This window comes from Eubalaena glacialis, chromosome 11 (genome assembly GCF_028564815.1).
Source record: "Eubalaena glacialis isolate mEubGla1 chromosome 11, mEubGla1.1.hap2.+ XY, whole genome shotgun sequence".
Lineage (NCBI taxonomy): Eukaryota > Metazoa > Chordata > Mammalia > Artiodactyla > Balaenidae > Eubalaena > Eubalaena glacialis.
The window spans coordinates 70709547-70734372 of NC_083726.1; the positions used below are offsets into that span (position 1 = coordinate 70709547).

At 36.5% G+C, this 24826-nt stretch overlaps 1 protein-coding gene across 3 annotated transcripts; it reads right to left on the bottom strand.

Moving 5' to 3' along the window:
- IRAK4 (interleukin 1 receptor associated kinase 4) lies at positions 1-24748 on the bottom strand. Of its 3 annotated transcripts, XM_061204363.1 has the most exons (13): positions 24632-24748; positions 22329-22473; positions 17455-17624; positions 15194-15339; positions 14226-14408; positions 13578-13738; positions 12586-12650; positions 8911-9025; positions 8374-8483; positions 4766-4949; positions 3652-3714; positions 1298-1456; positions 1-1169 (listed from the first exon to the last, which is right to left on the bottom strand). In XM_061204363.1, exons 3-13 carry the CDS (start codon positions 17613-17615, stop codon positions 1134-1136), a joined length of 1383 nt encoding a protein of 460 aa, XP_061060346.1. In that variant the 5' UTR covers positions 17616-17624; positions 22329-22473; positions 24632-24748; the 3' UTR covers positions 1-1133. The 3 variants fall into 3 exon arrangements, with proteins under 3 accessions (XP_061060346.1, XP_061060347.1, XP_061060348.1); XM_061204364.1 differs by lacking the exon at positions 22329-22473; XM_061204365.1 differs by lacking the exons at positions 8374-8483; positions 8911-9025.
- Positions 24749-24826: the final 78 nt, after the last annotated feature.

Sequence of the window (24826 nt, forward strand, 5' to 3'; positions counted from 1 at the left end):
AAAATTACCACAAACTTGGTGGCTTATAGCAACTTATTTATTATCTCACAATTCTGCATGTCAGAAGTCCAGGCACAGAAGTCCATGTTTGCTACTGAGGGTCTTGCAAGGTCGAAATTTAGGTGTCAGCGGGGGCTATGGTATCATCTGAAGTTTGGAGCACTCTTTTAAGCTAATTTAGGTTGTTGGAAGAATTCAGTTTCTTGAGGTTGTACAACGAAGGTTCCAATATTTTCTTGCTGGCTGATAGCTGGAAGGTAGCTTTCATCTCCTAAAGGCCACCCGTAGATCTTAGCCAATGTGGCCTTCCTACAACATGGTAGCTTACTTCAAGGCCCACAGGAGAATCTCTCAGACATCTTGTAAGCTCTTCTAAGCTCACCTTATTAGGTCCAGCCCCCAAAGCAGCATCTCCTTATTGACAGTCAAAGTCAGCTGATGAGGGACAATAACTGCATCTGCAAAATGCTTTCAAATTTGCCATATAACATAATCTAACAATGGCCATATCATCATGGGAGTATCATCGGGGCATAATTGGCTTATGGTGAATGATTGCTTAAAATAGCACAGTGTGAACATGACCCTATAAACAAATGACTGTAATAGGATTTTACAATCATTTATGTAAACATTAAATTTTATATCACTTTACAAGTTACAAAGTGCCTGTACATATTCTGTATCATTTGATTTTCATGGCTACTTGTCAGAGAGGCACAGTAGATAATTAGTCCAACGTTACAGGTGAAAAAACCAAGGTTCAAAGCAGCTAAGAGGTTGCCCAAAGCTTTACAGAAAATTAGTAGTGGAGTCGGGCTTCAGCCCAGGGTCTTTCCACCCTATAGTTCAGTCCTCTTTTTTGCTAATTCTGAGTTTTCATACTGTGTTTGGTAAGGTTCCAAGGAGATCTCAGGGATTACGGTAAGACCTCAGAGCGAAAGTAGGGCTAAGTGTTGCTACGGCGGCTCTACTTTTGTTTGTTCTATCTATTGGGGGTTCTACACAAGCTTTAATAACCACTGCATGCTGCCTTGTAAAAGGTGAAGAAGAATGTTTACAAAAAAATCTTAGTTTAAAAAATGATTTAGATAGCTGTATATAAAAAGCCAAGAGTCTATTCCAGTAAAGTTTTAAGAAGCAGTCATTTCTTGCAGCAGTTGTTGAACCTGTTATAAAGAAAGAAAGAGAGAAAAAACAAAAAGAACCACATTAAATAGTTGGTTTGAAATGTACACTTAGGAAAAAATGACAAACCCCACCTCCTTCACTTATTAAATATATGTAAAAAAAATACCTTCTTAATGTCTGGTCTTTTATTTTTCTTTTCATGCAGACATTGACTGGCAACAGAGTACATAGTTTCAATGGAAGTGGAATCAATGTCATTCATTTTCGTATCAATATAATCTTCAATTGTCTTTTCTTCATCTTCAATTTCTTCTTTAATATCCAGCTTTAAGACAAATGTTAAAACTTTAAGAGCGTCAAATAAAAGGGAAACAAATCAGATAAATTTATAAATGTATTTATAAATAAATATAAATTATATTTATATTATAATTAATTTATATTATTATCAATTATATTATAAAAGAATACATTTAAATTATTTAATCTACATCATAATAACATTTACTCTTAGTTTACTATCTACCGTTGCAACCTTATTAAGAATCGAAGCCATCTAGGAGAAGCTCTATTTATTTACTTACTTACTTACTTATGCATACATATATACCTCCCTCCTAGAAACTTTCAGCCATTTGCCTATTGGTTTTTGTATTTATGTGACTGAGCTAATTGCTCTCATGTACTCAGCAGTATTTACTGGCAGCCAGCACAAGGAGGTCTGCTTCTTTGCTGTGCTTCTGATGATGCAATTCCAGCTTCTGAATGCAGACCCCCTCCCTGCACAGGCACACTTCTCTATGCGTACTCACACTGTTGAATCAAAGAGAAAGAGGGAGGAGGAGAAAGGGGGCAGGGCCACGATGAAAAGATAATCAATAGGGAGAGAGGTGGAGGACTAGGATGGTGTAGTGGGTTGAGCGGTGGCCCCCCCAAAAGATATGTCCAAGTCCTAATCCCCAGAACCTGTGAATGTGACTGTATTTGGAGAAAAGGTCTTTGCAGATGTAATTAAGCTAAGCATTTTGAGATGAGATCATCCTGGATTACCCAGGTGGGCCCTAAATCCAATGGCAAGCATCTGTTTAAGAGACAGAAAGAAGAAAAAAAAAGACACAAAGGAGAAGACAATGTGGTCACAGAGGCAGAAACTGGAGGGATGTGCGTACAAGTCAAGGAATGTCAACAGCCACTGGAAGCTGGAAGAGGCAAGGGAAGACTCTCCCCTAGAGTCTCCAGAGGGAATGTAGCCCCGACAAAATTTTTATTTCAGACTTCTGGCTTCCAGAACTATGAGAGAAGAAATTTGTCATTTAAAACCCTATTTTGTGGTAATTTTTTCCTCCTATATTTTTCATCTACACACTTTCTCTGTATAATCCGATCAACACACAAAGCTTTGGCATGCCTGTACACGAACAGCTCAAAAATTGTAACTCCAGCCCAGGCTTCTTTCCTGACCTCCAAGAACCAATGGGACAGAGGATTTTATTTCTTTGATAAGACAAAATTTCACTATGTGCTACTGTAAAATATTATGAAATATTATGAAAATATTAACTTTTCACAATTATGTTTTATAAATATATTTTAATGTGAAATATTATATAGCATGTAATATTCATTACTACATATCCAGGAACCCATGGAAAGCTTTATAATATATAGTTTTATAAGGGACACTTGTAGCAATATTGTAATATAGAGATATTATACTTATGGTTTTTCTTAAAAGTATGGCACCAAGCCTTTGAGCAAATATATTATACCTTTTGACTTTCTAATCCTCATTCTAGGGAAATAATCTGGTATACACATGTTGTCTGAATTTGTCACACTGGTTTGTTCCATTAGAACACATAAATTAGAATAAAGTCAGTGCAGTTATTTAACTAGTTTTAAGAAAAACTTATATATAGTAGTAGGTATTTCTGTAAGTCTTTAATTTTATTAGAACACTCTCCAAGTTCTTAAAATTTAATATATAGGAAAAAAAAAGGCATGGCATAATTTTCCTATAGTTTTAGCATTCAGTTAGTCTATTTATATAATTGTCAATGAATGCCTAATATAACACACAGGTAAAGTTTTCTATGATAACTTTATTAAAAAAATACTCCATAATAGAAACGGATAGAGAATTTTATTAGCAATTCTATTCTGATATAAATTGCAAAGGAAGCAAATGTTGCTTTTCTTCTCTGCTGTTAGTAATCACCATGAAAGTAACAAAATAAAAATATACTGGAGGAGACCTCAGAAATCAAATAGCTCTATTGTGATTTTAGACACAAAGAAACTAGAACAGAATATATAAGTGTCTTTTCCAAGCTTCACAAATATTTCATGGCAGAGCTGAGATTAGAAATATTTGATGCTCTTTTCATATGCCACTATGTAATTGCCAACAGAAAGACTGCCAATAGAAAATGACATTTCTAGATGCCAAATTTACCCACAGAAATTTAGATTCTAAATGCAAAGAGAAAAGGACTGGAAAAAATGAAATCTTTCAATTACCAATAACTGAGGTTCACGGTGTTCATCCACAGCTGGAAGTCCAGTTATTATTTCTAGTAAAACCTAAGAAGAAAGTAAAATCCATTAATATGACTCAAGACAACATATAGAAACTAGAAGGAACATGGCTCTTGATTATGAAATCTGATGAACCATTTCCACACACTGCATTATGCCCTTTAGGCATGAAAGTGGAAAGAACACGAGCTGTGGTCATTTCTCACCACTCTTTCTTCCCGGACACCTCGGAGCCCACCCACACCCACAAGCAGTTCTTTTCTACTGGCAATTTACTAAACAATCAGCACCCCCTCAACATGTGCTCTGGACACTGCTTTTCCTGTCTTGCAGAGGATTTTTCACAAGAATAATTTTCTCTGGTTCTTAGGAGAATATTATTTTCTAAACCTCAGGCATATCCTAGAACCCTGTGCCTTAACTTCACAGTACTATGAAGATAAATATCCATAAATGAAACACATATGAATAAATAAGATAAAGAAGCACCCAATTTCTCCAACCACTCCCACCCACTCCTCATACCATCATAAAAGTTATTAGGAACAGACTGGTAGATCAGAAAATGCCAAAGCATATTTCCTTCAAAAAATATTTCATTTTTAAAACATGACATTAAAGTGCATACTGTATGACACAATTTGTTTTATGCATTAATTCAAGTTTCATACTAATTCATGTGGCAAAAAATTATTTCTTGCAGTAATTTCAGGAATCAATTTAAAAGTTTTACAAATTCAGAGTAGTTTTTATAACTTTCTCATTTAACTAGAGGTTAAGGTGAACAATTTTAATCTTTACGTAAGAGAGCTAAGCAACATAGGTGTATTCAAAATATTCTATTTCAATTTCACAGGTACAGCCAGAATGATTATTGTTACTAATTATATATATAATATATTATTTTATATGTGTGTGTGTGTATATATATATATACGTATATATATATATACGTATATATATATATATATACGTATGTATATATATACGTATATATATATACGTATATATATATATATATATACGTATATATATATATATATATACGTATATATATATATATATATATATACGTATATATATATATGAAACTTACCACACCAAAGCTGTAGATGTCAGATTTGGCTGTTATTTCTCCTCGCAAAGCTTCTGGTGCCATATAAGCTGTTGTTCCCACAATTCTGCTTGTCAGGACTGTTTGGGCAAACTTCTCAGAAGCCCGTGCAAGCCCAAAGTCAGATATTTTGGCTGTAAAGTCTTCATCTAGTAAGATATTTGCACTGAAAAAAAGTTTTTCTTTTCAAGCAAATCAAATAGTTCCTTAGGTAGGTGTATGAATGTTTGTATTTATACAGTATCCCATTTTATAATATACATCATAAAAGCCTGAAATTTGTGTAAATAAATGAGAATTTCAGATTAAAGCTAAAGAGAAATAAAATTGTCTTCTTTTCCTTATTGTTTCTTGAGGGAAAATCTGAGGAGAATAAAAGTGAAATAAAACTGTTGATATTAGTGAGAGATATTTTTATTCACAAATAATTTATTACAAGGTAACTTCCCTCGAAGTGTCCTAAAGCACCCTTCTTAATTCCTTCCCTAAAATATTCCAATTCATTTAAAAACAAATTTTCAACCAAAGTATCTTAATTATTTATTTCATTTCTTGGGGGGTATTTGAAATCTTTTGAAGAGGAAAGAATGGCTAAAAGATCTTCATTCATTCATTTTATGCATGTGCTCCTACACTCATACTTTCATTCAACAAAACTTTATTGAGGACCCCCAACGTTTTATAGTATTTAAGCTCAGGGCTGGGCATGGGGGCTATCTTCGAATCTTGTCTGTAACAAAGGTATAGGAATAATTTTTTAAAAATCCAGTAAGTATTCATAATGGTGATATTAGGCACAAAATGCTGAGAGAACAACCATGTGTCTGGAAGAACTGCAGAAAATTCCAAGGAGAAGGTGAAAAGTGTGCGTAGTCTTGAAGGATTGTTAGAAGTTGAGGTTAAATGAAGGAAAGAAAGGCATCTCAGGCAAATTGAGCAACATGAACACAGTGATGAAAACATAAAAACATATGATCAATTTGAAGAAACTGGTGTCAGTGGAACATGAGGAGAATTTGAACTTTATCCTGTGAGCAGCAGGGTACCAGCTAATGGGTTCATAGTAGGGAACGGATGTTCTCAGACTTGATCTTTAGGACTACAACCTGTCAGTATAGTAGTGCATAGATGAGAACTGGTACCGACTGGTTAAAGGATGACCAGGAAAGTTTGTAATAAAGCAAACAAGAGATAGAGTGTAAATAAACGCTGGGGAGAAAAAGGAGGTGCAAATTTTGAGGCACACTCAATAGAACTTTGTAATTTGTATGATATGGGGAATGAGAAAGTCTTTAGCTTGGGAGACAGGATGAATACTGACTTCATTTGATTAGGAAAGAAATACAGAAGGAAGAACTTGGGTTGGAAGAGGAATGAGTTTGATTTCTGACATGTTGACTTAGGGGCTGCTGTGGGACAGCTCAGTGGGGTGATTTGGTCTGTAAACACTGAAAATATAGGACTGGAGGCTAATGATACAGATTTGAGAGTTGCCCACATAGAGGTAGAAGTTAAAGTCAATATATCACTCAGCAAGAATATGTAGGATGAACCAAAGAGACGATGAGGTAAGAACACACCAACTGGAATACACCAATGTGTAAGGGATGGGAGATGGTGTCTCTTCTCTTATCTAAGGCCAGTCCCTCTACTTGGACTCCTTTCTACATTCTCAGGAAGCTTATTCCATAAATTATCTCATTTCTCTCTTCTGTTCTATCACCTCCTTCTTCCCGTAGACATAAAAACATGCTTTAGTCTCTGCCATCTTAAAAAAATGCTTCCTGAATGACACATTGATTTCCAGTTATCCCTCTTCATGGGCTAAACGTCTTATCAGACTGTCTATACTCACCTCTCAGTTCTCTCGCTCCCACTCTCTGCTCAACTACAACCTGAATTCTGACCCAATTACTACATGGAAGTAGGTGTCCATAAAGTCGCTAATGACCTTCATGGCACTAATCAAGTCGCTAATGACCTTCATGGCACTAATCAAATGCCTCATTTAAAAATTTTTTTAAAAAATGTCGTATTTTTCAGTCCTCATCCTGACCTCTAAAAAAGCAACTGACATTTTTGACTAGTCCTTCTTGGGAAACTCTCTTTCCTTGTTCTCAGGGATACCACACTCTCCTGGTTTTCAGTGTACTTGCAATACTTTCTTAGATTCCTTTTTAGACTCATTCTCTTCTACTTGGCCATTAAGTCTTGAAGTTCCTCAGGACTAAATCTTGGGAACTTCTCCTAATCTAGTTCTCTCTTAAAGTGAAGACAACCATATGATAGCTCTTCAATTAACACCTATATGCAAGTAATACACAAATTGATATCTTCAGCTCAGACTTCTTTCAGCTCCAACATGTACATCACAGTGATTAACATCTCTACTCACTTCTATATCTTAAAGGAACCTCTAACACAACACGCACAAAAGAGAACTCACATTTTCCACCCCCAACCTTGTCCTCTTTCAGTGCTTTCTCTGTAAGTGAATCATGTCACAATCATTCCAGAATGCAATTCTGGAAGCCATAAATCGCAGTGCCACTCCTGATATGTCACTCTCCCTGACACCCCTGCAGCCTAGAATCAGCAAGTCTTGCCATCTTAAGCTCTCAAATCTGTTCACGTCTCTTCATATGAACTGCTAACACCAAGCCTTCTATGATAGGGTCCAAGCTACCCCTCCTTACAAACTGTTCTCTACACTCAAGTCAAAGTGATCTTCTCAAAACTTAAATATGGTGCCACATTCCTACTTACAATTTTTCAATGGCATCTGATTACACCTGTGATAAAATTAATGTCCTTATTTTGGTCTATTAGGTCCTACAGGGCTTAGCTCTCTGCCTGCTTCCATAATTTTATCTTACATCAATCACCCCTTGAATTTCTGCATTTCAGTCATTTATTTCACTTCCTGTAATTCATCATGCTCCCACGTTCCCTTTCAACACTGGTCTCACATATGTGGTTCCTTCTTCCTAGAATGCTCTTTCCCCATTTTCTATGGCTGCCCTCAAATTGTGCCTACTTATTTCCTGTTCATTCTTTGGATCTCAGCTTAAATATCATTTCCTCAGGGAACTCTTCTTTATACTAATACTATAGACTATATACTAAAGTTGTTATTATTTTGTGATTATTTGATTGCTGTCAGATGCTACAAATGCTACTTTTGCTAACTATACCATCCACGGTACCTATCATGTCGTAAGTGTTCAACTAATATTTGTTAACTAAATAAATACATAACAAGAAAGATAAATGAAATGCACCCATGGAGGATAAAAGTGATTCAGAAAAGAGCAGTGATTCAGAAAATAAGAAGGAAAATAATCTTGACATGGCAAAAATGGTCAAGAAGAACAGAAAAACATACTATTCTTTTAAAAAAGGTAAATTAGGATGAATACTGGATATAGGTCACTGGGTTTGAAATAAGGCAGATTACAGACATCCTTAGTGAGGAGAGCTTTCATGGAGTGCTCCAGGTTAAGACGTGCATGTGAATAGTGAATAGAAAGAGCGAGAGAAAAGTATTCTTTAAGAGAGTTTTCCTAAACCTTTGTAAAGGTAGCATTTACCTTTTAATATCTCTATGAATATGATGGTTTTCATGTAAATAACTGAGGCCATTAGCTGCACCCTGAGCAATCTTGCATCTTATGCACCAAGAGAGTGGTGGAGTATCATCCTTATGAAGTAAGAAACAAACCAATTAAAAAAAAAGAGGAGGATAAAAAAAAATCTATGCAAATACATAATAAGATTTTTTCTAAGCAGCTACTGACAATTATATTACATTGCTAAGAATTTATAAATATCACTTTTTAAGTTGTTAAAAAATAATCTCTAAGTAAGATCAAATGGGGATTAGTATTTCTTATTTAACAATAAAAATATATAAAAGCATCTTCAAAGTCTAGCCTTGACTGATATTTTTACAGTTTAGATTATCAACTGCTAGGCAATTCCAGTTGTTTACATATCAACTATATAGTTTTCACAGACCCAGAAAAATATTAAGATTAATACAGTTTAAATGATCCTGTCACAAAGTAAATATTAGTATTCCAACACAGAAACATAAAGCCTAACAATGTGATGAACAAACATCTTACCAAGCAAGACAGTCTGTCTAGCAATGAACCATTGGGCATGTAAACATACACTAAGCAGAGGTCATCTCCATCACTTGAGAAACCAAGTAGTTCTACTAAGTTTTCATGTTGACACCTGTGACAAATAATTTTCCACTCAAAATTATTATGATACATACATATATTTAGCTGTAGGTTATAAGTTATTCAATTTAGAGCTTTAAAAGAAAAAAAGAGCAAGAAATAATTATATGCTATATATCACTGTAATATGATACATATGTTTCTAACATCTTTATATATGTTTATTATAACTGCTTATAATTTTCTGCAAACAGTTCTCCTTTCAGTCAATATTAATCAACATTAGAAGCAAAACTGCTTTTGATTTTATAGCAAAAGCTCAATACTTCAGATCATTGGTACTTGTAATAGTTTGGTTAAGAACTAGGCTGATGTTTACCTTTGTTTTGTATAATTTTCAATGATAGCACAAACAAGATTTCAATAAGTGTGTTGAAACTTGTATGACAATCCTACAATCCTTGTATGACTCCTCCCAGAGTCTGCCATTAGCCCCACCAAAGAGCCGGGTAGGCTCTAGTGCTGGGTTGCCACAGGCCAAACAACCAACAGGGAGGGAATCCAGCCCCACACATCAGCAGACAAGCGGATTAAAGTTTTACTGAGCTCTACCCACCACCAGTCCCTCCCATCAGGAAGCTTGCACAAGCCTCTTAGATAGCTTCATCCACCAGAGGGCAGACAGCAGAAGCAAGAAGAACTATAATTCTGAAGCCTGTGGAAGGAAAACCACATTCACAGAAAGATAGACAAAATCAAAAGGCAGAGGACTTTGTACCAGATGAAGGAACAAGATAAAACCCCAGAAAAACAACTAAATGAAGTGGAGATAGGCAACCTTCCAGAAAAAAATTCAGAATAATGATAGTGAAGATGATCCAGGACCTTGGAAAAAGAATGGAGGCAAAGATCGAGAAGATGCAAGAAATGTTTAACAAAGACCTAGAAGAATTAAAGAACAAACACCTAGAAGAATTAAAGAACAAACAAACAGAGATGAACAATACAATAACTGAAATGAAAACTACACTTGAAGGAATCAATAGTAGAATAACTGAGGCAGAAGAATGGATAAGTGACCTGGAAGACAGAATGGTGGAATTCACTGCCGCAGAACAGAGTAAAGAAAAAAGAATGAAAAGAAATGAAGACAGCCTAAGAGACCTTTGGGACAACATTAAATGCAACAACATTCGCATTATAGGGGTCCCAGAAGGAGAAGAGAGAGAGGGAAAGGACGCGAGAAAATATTTGAAGAGATTATAGTTGAAAACTTCCCTAACATGGGAAAGGAAATAGCCACCCAAGTCCAGGAAGCGCAGAGAGCCCCAGGGAGGATAAACCCAAGGAGAAGCACACTGAGACACATAGTAATCAAAGTGGCAAAAAGTAAAGACAAAGACAAATTATTGAAAGCAACAAGGGAAAAATGACAAATAACATACAAGGGAACTCCCATAAGGTTAACAGCTGACTTCTCAGCAGAAACTCTACAAGCCAGAAGGGAGTAGCACGATATATTGAAAGTGATGAAAGGGAATAATCTACAACCAAGATTACTCCACCCGGCAAGGACCTCATTCAGATTCGACAGAGAAATCAAAAGCTTTACAGACAAGCAAAAGCTAAGAGAATTCAGCACCACCAAACCAGCTCTACAACAAATGCTAAAGGAACTTCTCTAAGTGGGAAACACAAGAGAAGAAAAGGACCTACAAAAACAAACCATAACAATTACAAAAATGGTAATAGGAACATACATATCGATAATTACCTTAAACGTGAATGGATTAAATGCTCCAACCAAAAGACACAGGCTCGCTGAATGGATACAAAAACAAGACCCATATATATGCTGTCTACAAGAGACCCTCTTCAGACCTAGGGACACATACAGACTGAAAGTGAGGGGATGGAAGAAGATATTCCATGCAAATGGAAATCAAAAGAAAGCTGGTGTAGCAATACCCATATCAGATAAAATAGACTTTAAAATAAAGAATGTTACAAGAAACAAGGAAGAACACTACATAATGATCAAGGGATCAATCCAAGAAGAAGATATAACAATTATAAGTATATATGCATCCAACATAGGAGCACCTCAATACATAAGGCAACTGCTAACAGCTATAAAAGAGGAAATCGACAGTAACACAATAATAATGGGGGACTTTAACATCTCACATATGCCAATGGACAGATCATCCAGACAGAAAATTAATAAGGAAACACAAGCTTTAAATGACACAATAGACCAGATAGATTTACTTGACATTTATAGGACATTCCATCCAAAAACAGCAGAATATACTTTCTTCTCAAGTGCACATGGAATATTCTCCAAAATAGATCACATCTTGGGTCACAAATCAAGCCTTAGTAAATTTAAGAAAATTGAAATCATATCAAGCATCTTTTCCGACCACAATGCTATTAGATTAGAAATCAATTACAGGGAAAAAAATGTAAAAAACACAAACACATGGAGGCTAAACAATACGTTACTAAATAACCAAGAGATCACTGAAGAAATCAAAGAGGAAATCAAAAAATACCTAGAGACAAATTACAATGAAAACACGACGATCCAAAACCTATGGGATGCAGCAAAAGCAGTTCTAAGAAAGAAGTTTATAGCAATACAAGCCTACCTCAAGAAACAAGAAAAATCTCAAATAAACAGTTTAACCTTACACCTAAAGGAACTAGAGAAAGAAGAACAAGCAAAACCCAAAGGTAGTAAAAGGAAAGAAATCATAAAGATCAGAGCAGAAATCAATGAAATAGAAACAAAGAAAACAATAGCAAAGATCAATAAAACTAAAAGCTGGTTCTTTGAGAAGATAAACAAAATTGATAAACCTTTAGCCAGACCCATCAAGAAAAAGAGGGAGAGGACTCAAATCAATAAAATTAGAAATGAAAAAGGAGAAGTTGCAAAGGACACCACAGAAATACAAAGCATCATAAGAGACTACTACAAGCAACTGTATGCCAATAAAATGGACAACCTGGAAGAAATGGACAAATTCTTAGAAACGTATAACCTTCCAAGACTGAACCAGGAGGAAACAGAAAATATGAACAGACCAATCACAAGTAATGAAATTGAAACTGTAATTAAAAGTCTTCCAACAAACAAAAGTCCAGGACCAGATGGCTTCACAGGTGAATGCTATCAAACATTTAAAGAAGAGCTAACCCCCATTCTTCTCAAACTCTTGCAAAAAATTGCAGAGGAAGGAACACTCCCAAACTCATTCTATGAGGCCACCATCACCCTGATACCAAAACCAGACAAAGATACTACAAAAAAAGAAAATTACAGACCAATATCACTGATGAATATAGATGCAAAAATCCTCAACCAAATATTAGCAAACAGAATCCAACAACACATTAAAAGGATCATACACCATGATCAAGTGGGATTTATCCCAGGGATGAAAGGATTCTTCAATATATGCAAATCAATCAATGTGATACACCATATTAACAAATTGAAGAATAAAAACCATATAATCTCTCAATAGATGCAGGAAAAGGAAACAGGTCCCTTACTCCTTGTCCTGCTTTCTTCCACAGTACCACACTGCCAGATTAACTTACTTTGCCATTACTTTTATTTCTTGATCAAACTGTTGTTTCAGTTCTTCAGTACTAATGTCAACCATCTGAAAAAATAAAATAATATACAGTATAATACAATACAATAACCCCAAGTCTCCTAAAGATAAAAGGGACGCACGAGATCACCTGGCTGATTCTGCTTTCTTTAAAATAGTAAGGCATCATTCTCCCCATTTTATAGAAAAACTGAGAACTAGAAACATTAGCAATTTGCTCAAGGTCTCATGGCTGGTGAGTGGAAGGAAGAAAACCTTATAAACCATGTAACTACATAAACCTCACTGAGTCATTGTGGGAACAAAATTAAATAATATGAGACTTCACTGCATAAACATTCTGGAAAAAAATTCAATGTAATAGAAAGCATGAGCAAATTTGAAGGCGAAAAGAAAAACAAGACCTGCAAAAGTATTTGCAACATATATGACAAAGGGTGACTATCTTTATTGTATAAATATGTATTGTATTGGTATTTTTAGAATATAATAATAGATTTAAAATATAACAAATCGATAAGTAAATGGTAAACACTCTAACAGAAATGGGAACAAAGGACGTAGATAAGAATTAGAAAAATTTTCTCTTATTGTATATTTTCTAAACTTTATTTTTAAATGAGAAAAGTAATACAAGGAAGCTATTTTTATAATTTTTTTTTAGAATCTTACCATTTTAATATTGATCATGCATGAAGCACTGTGTAGAGTTCAGCTTCTCTATTTTGTGAATCTCCCCAAATTATATGTATAATTGTATGTATGTGTATATAACTACATTTTTTATAGGGACAGAGTCCATAGCTTTCAACAAATTTTTAAATGTTAAGAACTGCCAGCTTAGAATGATGTTTATTTAAAGAAAATACACACTGAAATCATATGCTTCCTAAAGATTAATTTAAAATTTATTATATAACACACTAGGAAGCAACTCTTCCTCTAATTCTTTGTCTTCCTGAAGATATAACTTACTGCTGCAAGCTTCTTCACTGCTACAGTCCTGTTGTTCACATAGCCTTTATACACAACTCCAAATCCTCCCTCTCCCATCTTGTTACCACCGACAGAAATGGGTCGTTCATCAAAGTTATTTGTGACATCCTTCAACTCATAAAATGAAAAACTGTGAAAACCTATAATGTCAATAGAATAAGAAAAAAAGGGCTTCAGTAAAAAAGAAACATGTTTTAATAACTTCAGTATTTTTTCAATTTGGATATTCATACATATGCAAATATTTACAATTTTGTATTAGGTACAGTGGAAGAGAGTAAAACCATTTTTAAAATACAAATTTTAAGGTTTATCTTGAGAATTGTTTGGTGGTCCTCCACTTAAAACTCTAGTCACTTATTTTCTTTATAAAATGACCCTTTTAAGTTATGTAAATATTTACTTTTTTTTTTTCATAGCTTCTGTGGTTGTTCATATGTCCTATTGCCTCTACTCACTTATAACACTGACTAATACAATGAAGATGGTGCTTAATAAATCAGGGGAAAAAAACAACCACAAAAGAGCTATTACCAGAGTGCACAAACAAAAGGAGAGATTGATTTTAAAGCAGTGATGGTCTTAATAACAAACCCACTAGTGGAAAGCACTGCAAATGTTACTTACGTGTATCACTAACTTCTAAACTTCTATTTTCTGGACATGAGGAGTCAGGTGGCATATAGTTTTGTTCAGTATTCTCATCAGATATCACAGATGTCCTGTCTTTGCCATAGAGGGGCATATGTTTCTGCTGAACTGTTACAGGGACTTTAGAAGGCAGTGTATTAACAGTTTTGGGAACAGCATCTAACAAATGAAATAAGATACAAGTTGTCATTCCATTAGAAAAAGTGTTTGTGAAAAAGTTAAATTAGGAACTTGGTTCACTTAACATCATTCCAGTTTCTACACATTAGCCCCACATTTTCACAGCACTACACAAGAAGCTACCTAGTAAGAATTTGTAAATTTTGATAAGGATGGGTAAGGCAGTGTTTCCAAAAAGTGGTTCATAAGCCACCTGCAACAGAAGCACTGAAGTACTTGTTTAAAAACTTAGAGACCTTGAACCTAATTCAAGAATTCTGATAATGAGGTCTAAAGTAGAGCCTGGGAAGCTACATGTTTAACAAGAACTCCAGGCGATTCTTATGCCCTCCGAAGGGTGAGTACCACTGGTGTAAATGGCATCAAAGGGAGAAAAAGTAGCTTTTGAGGAAGGCAACTAGACACCAGCCCACTGGAACAAAATGTAAGGAATTCACGATCACAGAGTCCCATCAGGGTGGAAGTTGAGGGTGAAAAAAAAGCAAGAGTTTTTTCTCATCGTTCTAAACTTCTTATTGGCACAAAACCACCTGACTTTAATGGTGGGATCAGACTCAATCCTGAAGCCTCCATTTCCTTAGCAGCAAGTCTGCAGTGTCTGGGGTGCTTGCTAAAGAGCTGGGGAGAGTTGAAAGAATGAAAAGGAGTCTTAAATGTAAGGCTCATCTACTATGAGAAAAAAGTACGAGTCAGAAGAAATGTTCCTATTTCTGCTACTTGTCTTTCCACCCTAATTATTGATACCCTAGACATGCTCAGTTTACCTGGTAGCAAAAGACTTGCAGGGGCAAAAAACTCATTTTGGACCAAAAGATCCACGAGATCACCAACTGTGCAATTTGTGGTGCCCCAGTCAAACAGTAATTCACAAGTGGGACTTTTTCCAGCTTGAAGTAATGTTTCAAATCTCCTTAAAGTAAGTAAAAGAGAAACAAGATTAGTATGTAAACAGAGTTAACATGTAAATAGGAATTATTCCCCCCAGCCCACCTCATCTAGCCCCGAGCACTTCCTACAATACAGCAAGAGAATCAGCAAGAATTACAGAGAACAGGAAAGATAGGCAGAAGGAAAAAAGATGCTGAAGGTGATGATAAGTTGACAGACACTGTGTACTTACAGTGGGCTACAGGATGCACACACATGAACCCATTTAACTCTCGAAAACACTATGAATATCATACTAATTTACCAAAGAGGAAGCGTGAGAGGTAAAGTAAGCAGCCTCCAGCCACACTGTCAATAAACTGTATACAAATTGAGATTCAAATTCAGATCTCACTTGACAGAAGGGTATACTCTCAACCTACTAAGCTATATTACTTCCCTACATGACATACTCAGTTAGCCATATGATTTTTAATAAACCAGACTGCTTAAAGAAATAAAATAGACACAAACTTGGAGAATTATCCCAAGTTAAGAAATAGTTTTATTTCTATAGTTAAGAAATATAGTTCTTAACTATATTTCAGTTAAATTGAGGGAAAAACACAGAGCAGTTTTTCATTCAAAATTTCTTTAATAACTAGTTTTGAAAGTAACATTTAAAAACTTGAACAACTTGGCTTTTCCTGAAATTTTATGTCAAAAAATTTCAAACCTACAGAAAAGTTGAAAGAATAATACCATGAACAGCCATCTGTTCTTCATCTAGATTCACCAAATGACCAATGGATAACATTTTGCCATGTTTGTGCTCTCACCCTCTCCATCTCTGTGTCTGTGTGCTCACTTTACAGAGTGTAGGTCAGATGCCTTGTAGAATTCACACAGTCTAAATTTGTCTGACTACTCTCTCACGATTAAATTCAGGTGAAAACCTGTTGGTAAGAACACTACAGAGATGACAATGTGTCCTTTGCACTGCATCACATCCGGAGGCACATAATTGCAGTTTGTACCATTATTGACGACACCAGTTTGATTACTTGGTTAAGGAGGTGTACTTCAGATTTTTTCTCTATAAAACTACCTTTCGCCTTTGCAATTCATAAATAACCTGTGGATAATACTTTGAAATCGTGTGCGTATCTTGTTCACCAACACCCTTTCGCCTTGTGATCACTCGCTGATGAGCCCTCCGTAATCAATTACTCACTGGTAGTTGTAAATTGGTAACTTTTTAGTTCTATCATTCTTTCAATAATTATTTGCTGCCATTATTCTGTAAAGAAGAGTCTTTTCTCCTCACTACCACTCCCTTGACTATCCTCTCAAAGTTTTAAATAGTTAATATCAACAAACTGTCTATAAAAATGGTTTTCAAGGTTTAAACTTAAGCTTCTTCCAAGTAATTTAAGATGCTCATCCTTCATATGAGAAAACGTTTCCTGAAAGGACTAGTATGGGAACTAAGGCTTCAGGATTTTTTCAGGTTAATGCTGAAAATCACAAATAAATTTCTTTTCCCCTTGCTTCCAAAGACAGATTTTGACATAGGTTTGGGCTGAAATAACTGACAAAAATAAAATGTGTACTTATATCTTACACTTAATCAAGCAGAGATAAATAGAAAGATGGAAATTATCTGAAGACAGGGTTGAAAAATCCTGGCTAAGAACTAAGAAGACTATTCATAGATGTGTACATGTACAAGCAACTTTAAAATGTCACATTTGAAGAATTCCTAAAATATACTGTTAAAGTGAATTAGAGACTCACACACTTTTAGGCTCCAGAATTTTACTAGAGATTCTTAAAATATTCTTATGTTACTTCAATCTGGAAATGACAGGTATGAGGCAGAGTGAACTGGGCTTGGCTTGCCAAACAGAAATTTAGAGTAAAAGTTGGAATCTTGATTTTAACCTCAAAAACTTATTTGCAATATCACAATATTGACGTAGCTGATATACTGCAGAATGAAGCAAAAATTGCAAAAAAAAAAGGGGGTGTGTGATTTATTACCATTATCTCCCCTAGAGAGAGGTTTATTTTCTGAACTGCAGCAGTAGACAGTATTTGTACCTATTGATCATTCTAGATTGTGATGTAAGAATTTAAAAAGAATTTTACATGTTACCTTATGTGAAACTGATTGTATCTATCATCACCAGATGGTTTTTTAATAGCAACTGCTAACTTCTTCCATCCTTCTTGAGGATCAATAAAATCTGACAGCTTTCTAATTAGTCCAAGATTGAGGCAGCGCACATATGTTGATGCTGTTATGGGTTTGTTCATCTTTTATTCCTAAAATACGGAAAATTCTCATTAAAATTTTACGGTAGCTTTAGCGATGACATCTGTAAGCTTATATATCACACTTTGCTCTAACTTATGAAATGTTGGGAACTCATTACACCGTAATAAAGGAACACTACAAAGCCAGGTAGTTGCTATTTTCGTCTTTCTCCATCTCTAAATATCAATAAAAAAAATTACAGGATTATTTTTTTTCTGGCACTAACATTTTCCAAGTGAAATTTACACAAGGGAGCAAAAAGTTCACTTTTTCAGAAAAATTCATGTAAACATATTCAGGAATCAAATCTATTAAGAAAAACGTTTTCAATTTAAAATATTTTTCTCAGTCCGTATTTATTTACTATTAAACATTTATACAACACTCTTTGGTGGAAGTAAAAAAAAATGTCCTGAAACAATTTGTATAGCATTAAAAGATATGGTCTATCCACTGACTTTTTACATAACACGTTCTTCCTTGGTGCAGCCACAATTTCTGAGTCCATCAGATCTGCCTGATCACAATTCATTCCCTACTGAGGCAAACCCTGTGGTTTACCACCTAAAAATATATCTCACAGATAAATCTCACAGTTTTACTTGTACACCAGCACTGCTGAATACAGCTGTGGAGAACCAGGTAACTGAGCAGACTGGTATGAATACAAATTTAGGGGACCCTTTTCCATTGGGCCTTCAACACTGCTGTTAGTCCTTTCACTTGTCTTTGCTCATCCTCCTTGGTGACTATTTCACACCTTTAGCTCTGTCCACGTGGCTTTATTTGATCTCCATCTCCCTCATTCTCAGCAGGTGGTCACCTTTCCTTCTAATTACTCAAAAATAGATTTAGATATTCTTCTGTCAATTACTCTCCTGCTCCCCTACATATTTTTTTTCTTAAAGTGTAATGTAACTAATTTTTGGAATAAAGAATAGATTCATGTGGTATGAAATTCAGACGTTACAGAAGAGTAAGAAGCAAAAAGTCTCCCTGTGTCTTGTGCCTCTTATATTAGCATTCTCTTCTCTTTGGCCTTCTTTGACCACAGCTAGGTAGGTCCATCTACTCTCAACTTAATTATCTTTCATCACTGCACAATGTATTTGTAATCATATATTTATTTGTTTAGTTGTTTACTAATGGTCTCCCCCATTAGACTACAAGCTCCATGAATTCAGGGTCTATGCTCATTTTATTCACTAATATGTAACTAATTACTAGCGCTTTGTAGATATGGGTGCTGTTAAGGGTTAGGAGTGAATGAATTTCTTGCCCAGTACCATGCTAGGTGGTTTATATATTTCACTTAATCCTCACAGTGACTAAGGCCATTTTATCATCTCTATTTCACAAAGGTCGTAAGTGAAAGAGCTAGGTCTTGAAACATATCTGACTCCAAAATTCATGCCGTATGTCCCTGTTTCTCTAACTCAATGCATTGTTCATGCCATTCTCTTTTCTAGAAAGACCAGTCCTTTCATTCATTCATAAACTCAGTAAACATATATGTCAGGCTCTGTGCTAAGTGATGGGAGCTACAGAGAAGAGAAAAATCTCTTGTTTTCAAGCTTCTCAGTCTAGCAGGGGGTGCAAACAATTGCAATGAGAATAAATGTTACAAGAAGTGTGTTAACGGGGCCCAGAGAAGAAGCATGAAGGGAGGCAGTCTGAAGGAGGTATGCCAAGGCAGATTTGGGCAGGTCAGAGGTTGTAAGGATGAGTGAAAAGCAATGGGGATAAACCCAAAAGGAAATTCCAGGCAGCAGGAATAGCATGGGAGAGCATGGGTTAGGCTAAGGCAAGTAGTTTTTTAGGGCTGGACCACAGGACGCTTGTCATTAAAAGATGAGATTGGAGAGGTAGGCAGGACCAAGTCATCATGTGCCTCATATTCTATGACAAGGGGTTTAAACTTTATACTAAAAGTTACAGGGGAGCCAATGCAGGATTTTAAGGAAAGGTGGTATGTGATCTTATGTGGTTAAGTGGATTCCTCTGGATGAAACACTGAAGGGAATGTGTATTAAGGCAAAGAGAACAGTTTGAAAATTTTACAATAATCTAGAAATGAAAGCCTGAAGAAAGAAGTATACAGTTGGGTAATGGGGAAGAAAAAACTCCAAAGGTTTAGGAGGCCAAATCAAAGTAATTTCAGGATATTAGAGGGAAAGGAGACTGAGGGAAACAAAGAAGCTGGTTCCTGGCTTTCTCAGCTTGGGTAATTATGTAGATGATAGAGGAAATAATGTGTTCAGTCCTGGTCATGTTAAATGTGAAATATCTACCTCTGGCACCACCTAGGGGAGTTGGCACTAAGTAGCTAAATATATGGTCTGGAGCTTAGGAGACAGGTTCAGGTAAAGAATACTCATATATTCATACATGAATAGTTGGTTGAAACAACAAGAAATTTGAGCCCGCCTATTAGGAATATATAGAATGTGAAGGAACGAAGGGAAAAAAAGAAACTTTTAAAAGTACTGATGAGTCGTGGAGGTAAGAAGAGAACCAGGACAGTAGAATACCAGAGATTTCTAGAATTGGCCACAGGTTGGTATAAAAGACCCAAAGAGGTCGAATAAATACTGATGGGTAACCAGAAGGCCTTTGGGTGACTTAAGAACTGTTTTAGTGGAGCAATGAGTGCATGGTAGAAATGCATTTTCCAGGAAGCCTGGCTATGAAGGGAAGGAGAGCGGAAGAAAGAAAGAAAAAAAAAAATAAAGAAAAGGAGCAGCTCTCAAACTATGTACCCTTTACACTCTTAAAAATTGCTGTGGACTCCAAAGAGCTTTTGTTTATGTTGGTTATATTACCAATATTTACCATATTAGAAACTGACACTGAGAAATTGAAAAATTACTTATTCATTAATTCATTTAAAATAATAATAAACGTACTACATGTTAGCATACATAATATATTTTAATAAAAACTATATTTCCCAAAATATGAGTGAAATGTTTTTACAGTTTTGCAAATCTCTTTAATTTTTAGCTTAATAGAAAACAGCTGGATTCTAATATCTGTTTCTGCATTCAATCTGCGGCAACATAACATTTTGGTTAATGTATATGAAGAAAATCCAGGTTCACACAGACATATAGTTGGAAAGGGAGCAGTATTTTAACAGCCATTTCACAAAGTAGTATTTTTCTTTGACGCTATACTAAAACTTGATAAGTGACAATTTCCTGAAAGTTAGCTGCAGTGTGGAATCTGAAACCATATCAATGAACTTTGTCACATTAAAACCCATTGCACTCTGAATGAATCTTTTACCCATACGTGATTTCGACCTTACGAACCTCTTGAAAGAGACTCAGAGACCCCAACCACCCTCTGAGAACTGCTGGTTTAAGGTTTGTTTTAAGACAAAACTTGGTTGAAGATATGAAACGGTTAGTAAACAGAGGTGAAGGGGTCAACCTTGAATAGAAGAAAACCTCTTCTTCTGAATCTAACAGGAGGGAAGCAGAGGTTTGGATACAGATATATTTGAAGCAAGAGGGAGAATTCCTATACAATGTTATTTTCTCTGTGAAGCAGGAGGTGAGGTCATCCAGGGCTAGGTTAAGAATCGCTCAAGCACCTTGAGGGCCACCTGGTAAATGCCTACTATTCCTTCAAGCTCAACACAAAAGGCACTATTGGCTTTTCCTGATAGTCATCTCTTTTGCTCCAAACTGTCACCTGGTTATTCTTCTATTATAACAATTATCATATTTTATTATTTATTGGTCTGCCTTCTCTCCTAGATGGTGTGCTCTCCTGGGCAGGGACCCAACCAAATTCAGCTTTAGCAGCTACTCAGAATATTTGTGTTGAATGCCAGAAGGCTGATTTTTTAAATTAAGAAATCACATCTGCCGATAGATTTTACAGTTGCTACATTCACACTACTTTTTCTTATTTACTTATATTTCTCTCCATTGTTAAGAAGTACAATGTGATTGACAAAGCTAGTAAAGGTAGAACTGCTTAGTAATCCTAAAAGCTAGAGCTAAAATACAAAGAATTGAGAATAAGAGCAGTCTATCTGAAGACCAGGGATAAATTCTGTAACTCTCCTGCATCCAGATTTCTAACAAAGGTGATAGCGTAGGGGTGACAGAAAAGGAAGGCCTTCTAACAACTCCTCCATAGATTTAAGTCTGGAAGTTCTAAACTGCAGAATTTAAAATGTTACTTAAAACATACATCCATATATCACCACCAACACGTATTTGGAAGAACATACACCAAAATATTAACCGTGGTTATCTCTTGATGGTGATTTATATGGTGGTTTTGTTTTCATTTACTTTTCTGCATTTTCTATAATGAAAATAAATGATTTGTGCGCAAAGAATTAAAAAGTGTCACCTCTTTCAAAGTATTCAAGATTTTACTTTAGTACACTTAGGATTAATAGAAGTGGAACAGGATATACTGCTTACAAATAAATAAATAAATAAATTCATGATTATTTCTCATACCATTAGTTCTCATGGTAAAGAAAAACCATTCATATTTTCACACTAGACAACTCAGCCAAGAATACGAGGTAAGGTGATCATTGAGAAATAATACTAAAACGAGTATCTGCTTGTGGAACCCAGTGCCTTCCCACCTGCATGCACGTTCTCAAAGTACAGTTCAAAATAGAAATTCAAAAAATTCTTATGAAATGCATTAATAAAGTTTTAAGATTGTGCTTCACTAACAGTCTGATCAGAAGAAGAGAGTGTAGAGGGGTGGATGGAAGATGCACTTTGAGGTTGCCTGGGCCTGGGTTCTAATGTAGCTCTTCCACAAGCCAACTGTGACCAGGGTCAATAACTCAGTTTCTCTGGACTTCGGTTTCTTCATCTGAAAAACAGAGATGGTCTTAACTAAGAGTTGCTGTATAGACTTAAAATTAACAAATGCCTAATCCTATCAATAATAAGTGATCAAAGAAAATGTAGCAATGACTATTGTATGGCAGAAGTTATTCTTATGTCACATTTTAAAAAAAAAGAAATCTGCAGAATTGTATTTAAGCTCAATTTTCAGAATAGCAGTGACTGAAAGAGTAGAACTAAGAGGTCTGAGAACATAGCTAAGCTTTTCATGGTGTTATTTTATCAAGCATAGTATCTTTAAAATGCTTATAACCTTCCTAAAATACATCATCTACGCATGCTTTCTTAAGCAAAATATTCTAGATATTTCTGGACAACTCAATATCATCATTATGAACAAAAGCTCATGATACCTTCTAGACCTAATAAATTATATAGGGCTGCCCTTCTTAAACAGGATATGTGCTGGTATTCCATAAATTAAACATCACATACCATTCTCAAACATTGATTTATCTCAATGGCAAGTATTTAAACATTTTGGATATATTTTTTAAAAGCCAAAATATTATACATTCATCAAATATTTACTGAGTCTCTATTTTGTGCTGGATATTGATCCAGGTCCCTGGAGATAAAGCATAAGTAAGAAAAAAAACAAAACAAAACTGAATTCATGGAGCTTATATTCTAATAGAGAAAGACAGGTAATAAGCATTTGCTTTATAGTACATTAGATGGTGCCAAGTGGAATGGAAAAAAATAAACTGAGAAAGGGTTTTAATTTTAAATAGGGTAGTCAAAGTAGCCCTCAATAAGAAGGTGCCGTTTGATTAAAGGTTTGAAGGAATGAGAAAGCTAGCCACTGGGATATCTGTGGGAAAGGTTTCTGAGCAAAAGAAATCGTAAATGCAAGGGTCTGGAGTGGGTCCACTGAAAAACAGCAAGCAGACAGTAAGACTGGAGAAGAGGGAGCAGGAAAGAAGAATAGATGAGAGAGGTGATGGGGCCAGGTCCCCTCGGGCCCTATAGCCTTTGGATTGACTTTATCTTCTGCGGGAGATGAAAAGACAGTGGAGGTTTTGAGAAGAGGAGAGACACACTCTATACTCATGTCTTAAAAGGACACCGGGGATTGCTGCTGAGAATAAAGGATATTAAAGTAAGGGCAGAGAAGCAGGAAGAGACCAATTAGGTCAGTACATCAATAATCCAGGTGGGAGGTGCTGGAGGCTTGGATCGGAGAGGTAGCAAAGAAGGTAGAAGTCCTAGGATGATGGATATTTTCTGAGGTAAAGCACACAGGATCCTATGTGCTGATGTGAAGGGTGAGAAGATGGCACCTTTACTGAGGTGGAGAAGCCTGTGGCAGGAGCGAGTTTAGCCTGGAAGCTCAGGAGCTCTGTTTGGACAGGTCGGAAGCAAACTTCAAATGAATGTTTAGTGTGCAAACAGAAGAATTAAGGAAATCTGAACTTTCTGACAGATCTCTTCAAGGATTACCCCCAGAAAGTGAACGGGCAATTCTGAATATTCTCCGCTTAGGGCTCCTCGGGCAGACACGTTTTTGAGGCACTAAGAGAGCCATTTGTTCCCATTCTAAATGGCTAAAATGCTTTCTGAGGTCTGCTTTTCATCCCTTCGTTCCCTCTCTTGTTTCCAGGCTGTCTGTACACTTTTCCCACCTGATAAGATATTGACAACCTCACTCCACTTTCTAAGTTCCTGGAAGCCTGACAAACAAGCTAATTAGAATCTTGGGGGGGGGGGGGTTGGAATGCTTTCCACGAGGCGAGCGTCTCCGCCGGGTGCTGGTCTTACTTCCTGGTTCTCAAGAAAAGATATTTCATTTCGTAAACGGGTTCTCGGAACACACCGCCCGGGAGTCGAGAAAATCCAGGCGCGGTCTGACGGAGCCACCAGGTGACGTCTCTTCTCGCCCCACGGTCCTCCACAGGTCCCACTAACTTTCTGATCCCCAGGGACCCACCCACGTCTTCATCCTGGAGCAATTGCTGCCCACGCAACCTACTTCCTCTCTACCTTTTCTCACTTGGGCTGAAGATAAGGCGATTTTCCTTCCGAACCGTCCCTCCACAACCCTGGGGCAGAGAGGCCGAGGCCGGGACGCGGACCTCGGACACCTCGCGGAGAAGGTGGCGCGCACGGCCGGAATCCCTTACCTGCCCAGGCGCGGGGAGCGGGGGGCGGGCGGGGCGCCGCGGGGCTGAGCCAGCGGTCAAGGAACCCGGGCCCTAGGAACGGCTGGGGCAGGCCCAACCCGTCAGGCCCCGACCAGGCCCGCCCCCGTCCCGCCCCGTCCCCACCCCCGTCCCGCCCCGTCCCCACCCCCGTCCCGCCCTCTTCCTCTTTGTGCC